Source organism: Peromyscus leucopus, chromosome 15, assembly GCF_004664715.2.
Source record: "Peromyscus leucopus breed LL Stock chromosome 15, UCI_PerLeu_2.1, whole genome shotgun sequence".
NCBI classification, from domain to species: Eukaryota; Metazoa; Chordata; class Mammalia; order Rodentia; family Cricetidae; genus Peromyscus; species Peromyscus leucopus.
The window spans coordinates 9,873,637-9,887,577 of NC_051076.1; the positions used below are offsets into that span (position 1 = coordinate 9,873,637).

General features: G+C 40.5%; 1 protein-coding gene across 1 annotated transcript in view; it reads right to left on the minus strand.

Moving 5' to 3' along the window:
• Ush2a (usherin) overlaps positions 1 to 13,941 on the minus strand; it is a 688,259-nt gene that overhangs the window by 328,724 nt on the left and 345,594 nt on the right. Inside the window, 2 exon segments of the mRNA XM_028876752.2 lie at positions 2,773 to 2,944; positions 4,867 to 5,026. Coding sequence (XP_028732585.1) covers positions 2,773 to 2,944; positions 4,867 to 5,026 — 332 coding nt within the window.

The following is a 13,941-nucleotide window of genomic DNA, read 5'->3' on the forward strand; positions in this document are numbered from 1 at the left end:
GTGCAATCAAGAGGACCCACGTTCAGACCTCCAGCACCCACGGTGAAAGACAGCATGGTGATGTGCATATGTGACTCTAGTGCTTTGGGGAGCTTGCTGCTCAGACAGTCTAGACAATCAGTGAGCTCTGAGCTCATAAGACAGAGACAGACTCCGTTTCAAAAGAGTCAAGAGTGAGAGAAGACAGCTGATACTGACCATTGGCTTCCACATGCATGTGCACACAGCCACTCCTTCCCCAATACACAGACACAATCACATACTCATCACACACACACACACACACACACACACACACACACACACACACACACTTCGAGCTCACCATTTCCATTATTTAACATTCACCAAGTGACAAATGGCTAGTACTGCTATAAACATTTTCAAATACTAAACTTGATCCCTGCCTGTATTTTGTCATTTTCAAACATTAACCTTGATCCCTGCATCTTTTCCTAATTGTTAATTTATTGCATTTATTGGGACCTACCAAACTTCACAATAAATACCACCATATTAGACAGCTAGACTGCACCAAAGAGCATGGCCTGTGGAGGCACACATCTCCAATACTGACTTTCCAAAGGATATTATGTAGAAATATTTAAAGTCTTGGACTGCTTATGACAGTGTTTGGTGGTCATTCACTCATTCTGGCACGAACTGTCTTTGTAGTTCCTTGTCTCCAGCCAGTACTGTCAATGCCCTGCACAGAGAAATTGGGAAGACACGACTTCTCTGTTTCAGAGGCTTATAATCCAGTCTAACGCAAAAATTAAATGAGTGACACAGAGTGGCTTTACTGTGCCGTGCCTGGGGAGTATCTTCCTCTGATTCAAAGGCCACTCAGGGCTTTCCTGTCAGGGTGCTTTGTTTCCAAGCACTTAGTCAGCACTCTAAGACAATACATACAGGCAACTACACTTGGTGGAACACCTGCTCTCCACGATGTATCTAATGTCCTTGAGAGCTGGTTATTATATTGAAACTGTGAAATATACAATAATCCCTCAATTAACCAGGATGAACCTAAAATGCCACGGTTCATTTAACTTACTGCTTAACTGAGTTAAGTTAGAAAACTAAACAAGCAACAAAAAAACCCCACTAAATACTTCTTGAAAATGCATTAGGATATTTCCTGCTCTGATAAATATAGTGGAATTAAAAAGAACATGAGCAAGTTTGTCTCCTTATTAATCTTTAGGCCACAAGGACATCCATGTCGTTATGACCTCTGACACCACTATTACTCAAGACCTGGAATATATTGTAATTATTTGGGGTTACCTTTTTAAGCATCACAGAATTTTAGGGCTCTCAAAAAGACATTAAAAACCATTAAGTTCAATGTCGTAAGTTTAGTCCTGAAAAAAATGAAGGCTGATGTGCCTTAGTACACTTGCCTTGGGTCACACGGTAGTAAAACCTGAATTAAAACTCCAGGGAACAGAGCACCAAGTTAGTTACACTTGGTTTTCAAGCTGTAACAAAATTATAAAGTACGGGATATTGAAATGGATTCTGAATGACTGCACAGTACATCCTAAAAATTGCCTTAGGAACAGAACATTTTTATGCCACTTACCTCCTGATAAAACTTAAAATTTCAAGAATTTCTGTTTAATCTTGGTTGCTTCCAAGCAAGGGAGACTGTTCATGGTTTTCATGTGTACAGCTCTTTTGAAAACAGCGTGGCCTTCACTATTAGCTTTTGAAAATCGAGTTAGTACACTTTCTTAGCTTTTTAGTAATGTGACTAGAAGTAACCCAAACTGTCATTTCCCAAATCCACATGCTGTGCTGAGCAGAGAGGCACATGGGGCCCTTCAGAACAGGCTTTCACATTGTCTGCCTGCCCGCCCTTGTTTTGTGCTGTCAAATCAGACACTTAACAGCGGTTGGATGCAGTTTATTTTCTCATGGTATAATATTTTGAGCATTCACGAGCATGTTAAGTAAAATGAATGCGTACACAGTGTCTACATAAATGTAAATTTATTCATAATCAAGAGCAGAATATTTTCTATGGCATTTATCAAAGCAAATACCCTCATATAGGTATTGCTATAAAATGAAGAGGGTGTTTAAAACAAATAGGGACAACCTCATGTTTATATTCAGTTATTTTCAGATGTGCTATTAAACTTAAAAAAAGATTATATTTCATCAAAAAGCAAAAGAAAATAGGAGTACAAATTCCACAGCAATATCAAGGTCTTTTAAAAGACCTTCATATACAGAAGTGCCATTTAGCATTAAAAAAGCCACCATCTTCCCGAGGAGACCACTAAACTGTTGATTCTCGGGTTTCATCAAGTGACTGCTCTTCTGAGACAGAAGTTTAATATAAATCACAGTATAATAACAATCAAGACTATCTTGGGGTCATTTAAATCTTCATTTAAAAATACAAGCTCTAAATTCATACTGTGAGGAGTTTTTCAAATGAATACAAGCACCACAGGCAACCACCTTATTAATCTAAGTATTTTGGGAAAAGCTCTTGACAATTAGAATGTCCTACGAATAACAAAAAAAAAAATTAGTTCTGAGCATCTCAACATAGATCTAGGAACATCCACTAATTCATATGGTTATTTTATCCTTCAAATAACACAATAATAAATATGTAGGTAATCAACCAAAGACTTCACCTTTAGGCTGTGGAGAAAAGTTTCAGCAGAAATACTAATGGATGAAGCTTTTTGGTATTTTGTTTGTTTATTTGGTTTGGGACAAAGAGAAACGATAGAAGCTGAATTGACTTACTCCCAGCTTGATGAGGTATAGACCCCCAGGGGAAAGGTGCCGGAGCAGGTAAGCCTGTAGGTTTCTGGTGCTGTTGTAGACAACGTTCCACACTGTGGAGTTATGTCTAGGAGTCCAAGTGTATAATATGTAGTGCTCCAGAATTCCGTTCAGTTGCCTCGGTTGTTTCCACCTGGGAATCAACAAAAGATACAGCACGTCATTCATTCATGTCTAAACAGAGACATAAAGGATTGGTTAAACTTCAATGCATCCTGCTGCAAAAAAAACCTACATGGAAAGATCAAAAGTGGTTGTCTCTTAAAAATATACATACAGTTAAAAAATACCTATTCTAAGAACCTTAAGGGAAATGTGACATATAGCCCTTGACTTCTAATAACTTATTTTGTTCTCTCTCTCTTTCTCTCTCTCTCTCTCTCTCTCTCTCTCTCTCTCTCTCTCTCTCTCTCTCTCTCTCTCTCTCTTTCTCTCTCTCTGTATTATTTGTGCATATACTTATGCAGCAGCTCACACACAGAGGCCAGAGAATGACGTCAGAGTTCCTGTTCCATCCCTCTGGGTCTTACTCCCTCTACACAAGGTCTCTCCCTGAACCTGAAGCTAGACTGGCTGAGCAGCAAGCAACAAACGCCCTCTTGTGTCTCATCAGTGCTGGGGTTACAGGTGTGTGTGACCGCACCAAGTCTTTTTATGTGGATTCTGGGGATTTGGACTCAGGTGTTCATGACTAAACAGTAAGTGTTCTTACTGAGATGTTGCCACAACCCCTAGTTACTTGTAATTCAAAATAGTTAATACTATACAAATGTGCATACTTGTTTTTTTTTTATCTTGAGTTTAGGATATCAGACAAAATGTAAGAGGTATGTAGTATCTGAGTACTTCTGAGGGATCTGAGAGGAAGAGGAACAGGACAATGTTAAAAAACTGAGCAACCCAACACAGAATGAGTGTGTAGTCATGGAAACCTAGAAGGGCTGGGGCAATGGGCTGAGCTTCTTGGTCCTGTGAAGTTATACATCCATATCAAGGGGGTTGGACCGGTAGAATCAAGAATGATGGACACCTCAGATGAGGGTTACAGTGTTTAGGGGATGAGAAGGTCTCATGTTGGAACAGATAGAAGACAGCTCAGCCAAGAAATACCCAGTGAAATGGGGAATCTTTGATAAGAAAGAACACAGCTTGTCTTAAAGCAACTGAGGGCCATTACAAGGGCTTAGAATCCGAACAATGATGACACCCGCATGAACAGTAACGCTTTTCAGCTTGAATGCATGCCAGAATTTATTCAGTGTCAACATTTTGTTCATAGATGAGAAAACTGGGAGTAAGAAACAAAAATGAGCAAGCATGAATTGGTGCTAAGTTTTAACTCAGCATTTAGATCTCATATAATGAGAAATAAACAAAAGTCACTAATATCAGAAAAAAGTCTAAACGTATTTATGTTATATTCCTCTCTGACTAGAACTATAGGGGAATGAGGCTGTGTGCTCTTCTAAGGGATCTGGATTTGCTTACTGGCACCCACATGGAGGCTTACAACCCTGGGTAACTCTAATTTGGGGAATTTGATCCTCTTAAAGCCTCCTTGGCATATATGGTACACACACACACACACACACACACACACACAGAGAGAGAGAGAGAGAGAGAGAGAAGAGAGAGAGAGAGAGAGAGAGAGAGAGAGAGGCAAAGACTCACATATATCAAATAAAATAAATCTTAAAAAAGAAGTAATATATGCACATATACACACATATATGTATATATTATTCTAGTCATTACAAATTATTGCAAAATACCCTCCACCTATAAAGAAGTTGACAGTGTATAAGTAGGTGGTCATTTTTCTTTTACTGACAACCACACAGAAGTTGCACACACATTTAGCTTGGAGTGATTGCCTAGAGACAAAATGGAAATTAAGTTGACAAGTGATAATCAGAGATTCCTAGAACCACTGGCCTAATCATTTCTATGCATTTAATCACAATACAATTAGTCTGATGTCACAAGCCCTTCTGAATGAATGCACTGGGATTCTTACACTAACCAACATGTGCAGGATACTAGAGCTCTACTTACTGAATGTGAATAGTTCTAGAATCCAGGACAGCCAAAGTCGGGGGGTCTACTTGTTCTGGAGGCAGCTGTGCTGTCTGCAGGATGACTCGGGAGCTGTTTGTGCACCCCACATGTGTGCATGCACCAAGTATAATCTCGTGGGCTGTAAATACCCCCAAATCTGGGGGGAGGAGAGAAACAAGAATTTATTCTCCATGATACATTTCTCAGGAGAGCTCACTCTCCTCCTACATTCTGACCTCTAAGAATTGTTAAAGCTTAACATAAGAATCAATAATTATGAAAATCAGTAGAAGTAAAAAGTATTTCTCCCTTAAATGACATGGCTGCATTGAAATGGACCCTTGTCAGTCATAATCTCCATCTGACTATTTCATTTTAACAATTTGTTTTCTTGAATGTCTATGATCAGGTAAATCACTTTCAGGGTTTTGTCTTAGTTCAAAGACTCTGTTAAAAATAAATGAGATATTTAAATTATTTTGAAGACAACAGGAGTTGTTTTTGAAATGCAAATATATAGCCTGTAACAATGACTTTGAAACTCCCTTTTCCTGTCTACTTAGCCAACCATTATTTGACCTTCAGATCATCCAAGTTGAGTGCATAGGTAAGCTTTACTTATAAGATGTTCCTGACACTTCCCACTATCACCTTGGATGGGCAGCAGCTATCATCTGCTCGCCTGACCCCCATAGCACTTTGTGCATACCTCCAGCATGGCACTCACAGCACTGCAGCCATATTGTATCCACAGTATCTAATACCATGTCTGATGCATTAAAGGTTTTGAATATGTATAACTGAATCAATGAATGCAGAATCAATGAAGGAGATAACAATACAGTTGAGCTAGGTATGAAAGGAAGCCGTGCACTACCCTCGTCAATAGAATAATCTCTCCTTCCCATTAATTTCCTTGGTACTTCACTCCTGTTTACTTTCCTAATGAATATCATATCCCTAATGAGAATACATTAATCTAGAATTCCCCAATTCCATTCTTAAATGCCCAGAATTCTTCACATATAAAAACACTCAGTAATGTAAGTAAATTTTGACCAAGTTTACAAACTTTAAATATAATTTGTACTTTCACAATATTAAAAACAGTAATTTTGAGAAACATCTTTGAAATGTGTCATGATTTGGGTAACACATCTTCTTAAATCTCATTAACCTTGAACCATTACACTTTCATGTTTAAAAGATTAATGAAATGCAACCTAATTCAGGCAAATAGCTTTTGCATTATACTGATAGCAAAAGTAAACCAGGAAAGGAGTGCTGATTTTCATGCAAAATACAATCAATTGGTTAAACATGTAGGTCACCAGAAGAAAGGCAATCTAGTAACTTCATAGCAAGTGTTGCCTTAGAACAAAAAGAGGTCACCAAGATGACACTCGGCATGCTTTTGAGCAAGCCTTACTCCTCTATGGTATCTAATGGTGCCATGTCAACATGAGACACCCTCATGGAGTATCATCAGAGGAACACAGCAAGAACACACTAAAGGTGATGGACCAACTTGGAACGATACTGACTCTAAGAGGTGATAACAGCAGCCTCATCAAATGTGCATGAGTAAGAACAGGAAAGCCCTCATTTGGATGAACATTGCATAAAACTTCTGTCCTAGTCAGGGTTACTATTGCTGTGATGAAGCACCAGGACCAAAAGCAACTAGAGGCAGAGAGGGTTGATTTGGCTTACACTTCCACATCACTGTTCACCATTAAAGGAAAGTCTAGCCAGCACAGCTTACAAAACAGCACCGTGAGTGTGGGTGAAACCACAAGTGGTGAGTTACTAGGTGTCATAACCACAGGGATATATCTATCTTCTCGGATTGTGTGTGTGTGTGTGTGTGTGTGTGTGTGTGTGTGTGTGTGTGTGTGTGTGTGTGTGTGTGTGTGAGAGTGAGAGAGAGAGAGAGAGAGAGAGAGAGAGAGAGAGAGAGAGAGAGAGAGAGAGAATGTCAGTATGTGGGTGGGTGGGTACACATTTGTGTGAGCTTGTGGGGCCAGATATCGACTCCAGGTATCGTCTTCAATTGATATCTTTATTTTATTCAATTTTATTTTTAGCAGGGGTCTCTGACTGGCCTGTCCCTTTATATGTCCCACCCACCTCAATAAATTGTTGCTTTTAGGTATTTTGTTATAGCAAGAAGAAAAGGACATGATGCATATGATGTGCGAGAAGATCGTTCAAGGAACAACGCCCTCCTGCAGGGCTCCTCTTCCAGACTGTGCTTATGACAGCAGTCTGCCATTACTCTCTGTACTCATCTTCTGTTGCCCCTGACTTCCGAGGACTTGGTGAACTTTCTTACTCTCTTCTCTCCCCCGGGTTTGAATTCCTTATATTCTCTGCGAAGGAAAGCCAGAGGCTTCATTTTGTGTCCTTTCAGGAACAAAAGAAAGGATGGCACAGAGAGCTTAAAGGAGCTCCCATGGTGGCCAAAAGTCATGGTCCATGTGTCCAAATTGTGAGTATGTCTTAGTCATGGCAGAACATCTTGGTTAGCTACAGTTGAGACTGGAAACTGTCATATTATCCTCTCAGTGATTACTGGAGTTTCCTTTTCTAGTACACCCAGATTGTTAAGGCAGGGACTTGGCTATCTAGTTTTCACTTAATTAAGAAATCACCCCGTTTAAAGATGACACCATCTCATATTTGTGACCTTCACACCCGGGACTTTGTTATCTCAGCTGTTGCCCCAGTGAATTATTATGTTATGTCTACACCATGGTTTCCCCAACATGTGAAATTCCTCATTCTCCTGTATACTATAAACCTGATGCCTTGAATGGGGCTTTGATGACCTAATTCCTAAACTCACCCAGGTTATGTGCCACAGATGAGAAATGTTTCCTGTATCAATGATACAGGGGCTGTTTCCTGTGTTGGGATTTTGCTGTGACAAGCTGTCTTCTTCTTGGGGTTGGGAAGCACCTATTTCTATTGGGAAGCATCTATTTCTTTAGGACTAGAGCTCAGGTGAGGAAGTGATCCCATTAGAAGGGTCACATTTGGTACAGTGAGTATGACTCTGTCTTAGTCTGTGTTATATTGCCGTGAAGAGATGCTATGACCATTGCAACTTTTATAAAATAAAGCATTTCATTGGGGTTTTCTAATAGTTTCAGATGTTAGCCCATTATCATCATGGCAGGAAAAATGGTGACATGCAGGTAGACATGGTGCTGGAGAAGTAGTTGAGAGTTCTACATACAAATCTGCAGGCAACAGGAAGAGCAAGCCACTGGGTCTGGCTTGGGCCATTTAAACTTCAAAGCCCACCCCAAGTGACACACTTCCTCCAATGAAGCCACATCTCCTAATCCTTCCAAATAGTGCCACTCCCTGGTGATTATTCATTTAAATCAATGAGCCTGTAGGCCCATTCTTATTCATCCACCACAACTCTTGAATCAGGACTGGAACAGTAGAACCCAACCATGTCAAATCCTCCAGTTAGAGATACAATTCACCTCAACTACTCTGCATTGTAAATACTGTTCAGATTGTAGATAATCAAGGCTTTGCATACTAGAACAATCATGACTTTAATGTTCATCAGGGCTTAAGAATGTTCATAATGTCAGGTGTGGTAGCTCATACCATAGTCTCAGTACTTGGGAGGCTGGGACAAAAGATGATTGTGAGTTTCAAGCTAGCTTGGGCTACATAGTGAGACCTTGTCCAAAAATAAAAAAGTAAAATGAAAATAAATCACACACACACACACAGAGAGAGAGAGAGAGAGAGAGAGAGAGAGAGAGAGAGAGAGAGAGAGAGGAGAGAGAGAGAGAGAGAGAGAGAGAGAGAGAGAGAGAGAGAGAATCAAAACCCTAAACAATATTAATGCTAAATAATATGGAAAGTTATATAAAACTTGAAATAGTAGTAAGAGTCAGGAGGGTCAGGGTAGTTGGATAGATAGGAGTCAATGACCATCTCATTGAGGTAACATTTTAAGCAGAGACCTGAAGCCAGTGGCTATGGAAGCTGTAGGGATTCTGGCAAGGGCACATTACAGGAGAGGATTTAGCCAGAACCAAGGCCTTCAGTCATGATGGAATAAGAGAAAGGAGTTAAAGACCCTTCAATGATTTTGTTATTAAGGAAAATAGAGAATCAAGGCAAGTGATAGATGGTAGGAAGGGGTAGGTGATGGGATTCAAATATCTGAATGAGAGACAAGAAAGAGTAATGATTGAAAGCCAAGAATTACTGATTATTTACAGCTTTGCTTGTCAAAAAAATGTGAAGGAACTGAATGAGGAGAGCTGAGTGTAGCGAGGACAGATAAGCAACCACAGTGACAGGACAGAGACTATGTGGGTGGGGTGCTGTTAGGGATAGAGAGTATGAGAGCTGTATCATCAGCCAAGAATTCTCTTCGGATTCTTTGGAAACAGCAGCAATGACAAAAAATGCCCCCCTACACACACACACAGTCCTGAATTGTCCTCTTAATGCTCTTAAAATGAAATCTAATAATGGCCAGTCAGATAATAATTGACTTAACCATTGTCTACTTCCATTCCCATTCATTCATACCCCAGATATAACTCTGTTCCCCTCACATCACAAACTCACACTTGGAGGTCTTTGAAGGGGTTGTTCTATCTACTGGAAGTCTATTTCCTCCTTTGTTTTTAGATGACCTTTCCTTATCCTCCAGGCTGATCCTCCATTGAGTAGTCTCCTTGATAGTCAGACAGTTTACCATTAGTCATGGCTCCCCTCTTTCCTGGTTTTCCTTATTATAATTATCAAAACAAGTCAAATTATATTGCCATCTATCCCAACCTTTTATCCCTTTCAAGAGAATGGAAACCTTCGAGTTCAAAGAGATATTTTCTATCATGCTGACCATATTATCTCATGATTGGAGAGATGCCTAATGAAAATATTTTTCATTTGTTGAATAATGAATAAACAAGACCAGAGAGAGACCTCAATGCCCCTTACATGGACCACCATTATCTTTTTTTAGAAATATACTAATGTCTAAAAATCTCAAAGAATCCAACACAACTGTCAAACCAATGGAGGCCTATAATTACAAGCTAAAGGAAAGTTGCTCTTAAAAACAATAAGGCAAAGCTCTGTATATCTGAACATCAAAAACAACCACCAAGCACTAATGCTCCAAAACAACAACAAAACAAACAGAATAACAATCAAACAAACAAATAAACAAAAAACCAGGATAGAGATGCAGATGACCGTGTAAATCATTACGTGTTTTGGAACAAGGATGTGCAGGTAACATAATAGGGGTAGCTGCATATATATTAATTTTGCATGATACACACATATGATGCAGATAGAAAATGGCTGTAGTATATTAATATCAATTTATTACTTAGAAGAATTTATGTGCAAAACCTAGTTAGCAATGCCCTATTCCACCTCCGATGTCACACAGCTCCTTTCCTCAATGACTTCAGCATTGGCTCAGCTTTCCTTTCAATCTTAATCTCCCTTTTGGCAACTTTAACATCCTCAATAATGACTCATCCCTGAATTTGGCTTCACTTAACTTCCTCAAGTGCAATGCCCTTCACCTCAACTTCATTTATTCACAATCCAGCATAGTTCCACTCATTACTTCATCATCGTTGGAACCGTACCCAAGATTCTAAATCTAAAATCCACCCTATGCAGACGCAAGCAGGTTGCTGCCCACCTCTTTAACACATTACACTGATGCAATCTCTCCTTCACCAACAATCTCCATGTTTTTGGAGACTATCTTATTTCCAGACTGTTCAGCACAGCCGCCTTTCCCTCCTATGGCCTTTGATCACCTGATATCAAGCCATATTCTCCAAGTGCTTTCCATTTCTCACTGTTGTGGTTTGAATATGAAATGTCTCCCATAGGCCCTGGGTTTGAGCACTTGGTTTCTGGCTGATGGCATGGCTTTACAAGGTGATGAACCTTCAGAGGACAGTTTTACCAGAAGAACTGGGCAACTAGAGGCAAGCCTTGAGATTCTACGCTCAGACCCACTTACTGTCTATTCTCTGCCTTCTTACTGTGGACTAATGAAGCCAGTTGCCTCATGATCATGGTGCCCTGCCTTCATCACTATTAAAGACTGAATCCTTCTTAAACTGTAGATGAAAATAAACATGTTACTTCTTGAATTGATTTTGCCAGTTATTCTGATATAGAAACTATTAAAGTTACTAATAGAGAAAATGGTACCAAGGAGTGGGACCTAACCACATAGTGCTTAAGAAGCTTTGGCACATGTTTGTAAGAGGAAAGGTGAAGAATTTGGAACTTCAAAGTAGAGAAGCCTTAGAATGCTATCTGTAGAGCTGAATGTGCCATCTTGGTGGGAGTTCGGAATAACAATACCAAGAGAGATGTGAATTCCTGTCTTACTAAGTTTCAGGTGGGAATAAGTGCTCTATCAGAATCTGCTTGTACTATGTCCACGCCCGAGAGCTTGATTGAGGCTGAGTTAAAAAGTAATGGACTGATTTCTCCAGTGGAGCAATGTTCCAGGCAGGACAGTGTTCATGCTGTGTCACGGTTACTACTCATGGCTCTCACCCAGGTCTACAGTGATAGCAACACTTGGCACAGATGGGTATGAAACTGCGGTATCATGAAGATGGGATGGAAGAGAGGGTCAAGTTGCAATCAAGGTTCAAAGAAAGAAGGTGTAATGTTCAATGCAATTATCGTAATTAAGGAGAAAACTCACACTTTACACGGAGACAGTTGACAGCATTCTCCAAGGAAAGATAGTGCTAACTGAAGGCCTCAACTCGTTAAAACACAAATTCATTCAAAAGGAGTCAGCCTGAACTCCGAATGCCAATGAAGCAATTTCTTACTTGAAAAGAGCCTAGGAAAGTGTTTGTCCCAGTGTCAGGACACAGAGGCCATCGCAACTGTGGTCCATGGGCACAGGCTGCATCTCAAGTTGCCTTTAGAGTTTGGCAACACAAGCTGTGTGGTACCAATTTTGCAGATATGAAAGATGTATGAGGGAGGGATTCATGGGGGCTTGTGCCAAGGTTCCAGAAAGCATCTGAGGTCAGACAATATGAGGCACGGTCAGATTCCCTGAAAGAAGGCTCTGAGAGGCCACTGCATGAAGCTGGGATAGTGAAGCTTGCAACGGAGATCTCAGAATGTTAGAGATGTCAGGACCATGGGATGCCCACTGGGGAAATCTGCAGGTGGTCCAGAAGAGGTCACATGCATCATAGACAAAAGATCTGGAGGGGTGAGACTCTCCAAGGCCACTGGAGCCTAAATGATTCCGTAGTCAGCTTCAGATGATGAATGAGCAGCTGCAGGAATTGCTGCTCCCCCACTGGAGGCTTGGAGTTAAGCAACTGCCTTGGGTGTCAGAAGAGGCTGTGAACTTCAGACTTTTCAACAGGGTTTGAGGCTGGAGTGAATACAGTTCTCATTATGATCTATCTCTGAGCCTAAGGAGGCCCTGGAAATGTTGGAACATTGTGGTTGGAATGTCAAATGTCCCACACATTGTTTGAATACTTGGTCCCCAGTTGTTAGTCTGTTTGGGGAGGTTGTGAAAGCCTTATGAGGTATAATCTTTGGGGATGAAGTGTGTCATTAGGGTAGCCCTAATTCCCAGGCACTCTCTGCTTCCTGACTGTGGCTGTAAGGTGACAAGCTGTCTCACACTCGTGATACCATGCCTTCCTGACACAATGTATTATGTCCCTTATCAAACTGTAGAGCAAGACAAATCAAACCTTCCCCATGTAAGTTGCTTCATATGAGATATTTTATCATAGTAACAAGAAAGCAAGCAAACATGTAACTCTAGAGTCCTCTGCCAAGCTTGCTGTCCCAATTCTCAACTCTGATGAGTCTCAAGTGTTTAACGTTTCTTACAGCAGTAACATGGACAAGAGGCATTTCAGGCTGAACATGTTGAGTGTACTATGATTTTTGGTCCCTCTATCTGAAATGGGCCTTTGGGACTACTGAACAGTAACTGTCTATTTCCCTTGTTTATCTCTTTCTGTATTAGCTACTTTCTCCCCCTCTCTTTATGGTCTGGGCATAATAATCTTGCGGAATCTAACGGGTCTAAAGATGGAGTTTCTATTTCCTCCTCTGATTTCCTCCTATCTCATTTTCTATCTGCTGTGAGGATTGATGTCAGTGAAGTAGTCATGTTAATCCATGAGTTTTTTTTTCCCTTATTTTCTTCTGATTCCATCTCTCTCACTTATTTGACCCTAAGTTTCTCTCAATTAAGTTATAATTTTATATCTTAACTGTGAAGTGCTGTCATCTGCAAAACAGAAAGTTACTGGTCTGAGTGTGGAAAGAAAATGGAAAGTTTAGTACAGTGACAAGGGGGTTGGGGGTTGTTCAGCATTTAGATATAACATTTTGGAGAAACAAGATGTTTCCTCAAGCTCCACATTCCCTCTCCTTTGAAAATTAGATGGAAGGGAGGAGAAAGAAATATGGTGTCAGAAAGACTGGCTATGATTCTCTCTTCCAACATGGAGTTCCAGGTGAGGACCAAGAATCAAGTGAAAGGAAAGATGGTGGTGTCTGTAGACAGAGCTTCAAGGAACCTGTAAGCATTTCCTGTTCCCAAGTATGATGCAGAAGTCATGAAGACGGATACACATCCACTGTGGGTCTAAGGGGCTGTCCCTACATTAGTTCTTTCCCATGGAGGAAGAGGTACCTTGGATAGCTAAGCTCCAAGTTCTGAGAAGGTGTGTATGAACATGAATGTCTTTACTTCAGGAGAGAAGAAAGGATGCCAAAGTAAATGGGGAGGGTCAATGATTTCTGATTAAGTTATTTGAGAGTGAAGTCATGAGGCAGGTAAGGCCAAATGCTCTGGACCATGCCTTAAGCAAACAAAGAGCTGTGACATGTGCAGAGAGCACTCTGGCCAGAGGAAACCTGACCCATAAACTCCAAACTGGATGTTGATGATGTGAAGCCCCAAATGCCACAGTAGCTAGGAGCAAAGCCTGCCCCAATCCACATGTATAAACCTCAGCCCTTTGTTTAATAAATGAGGGCTTG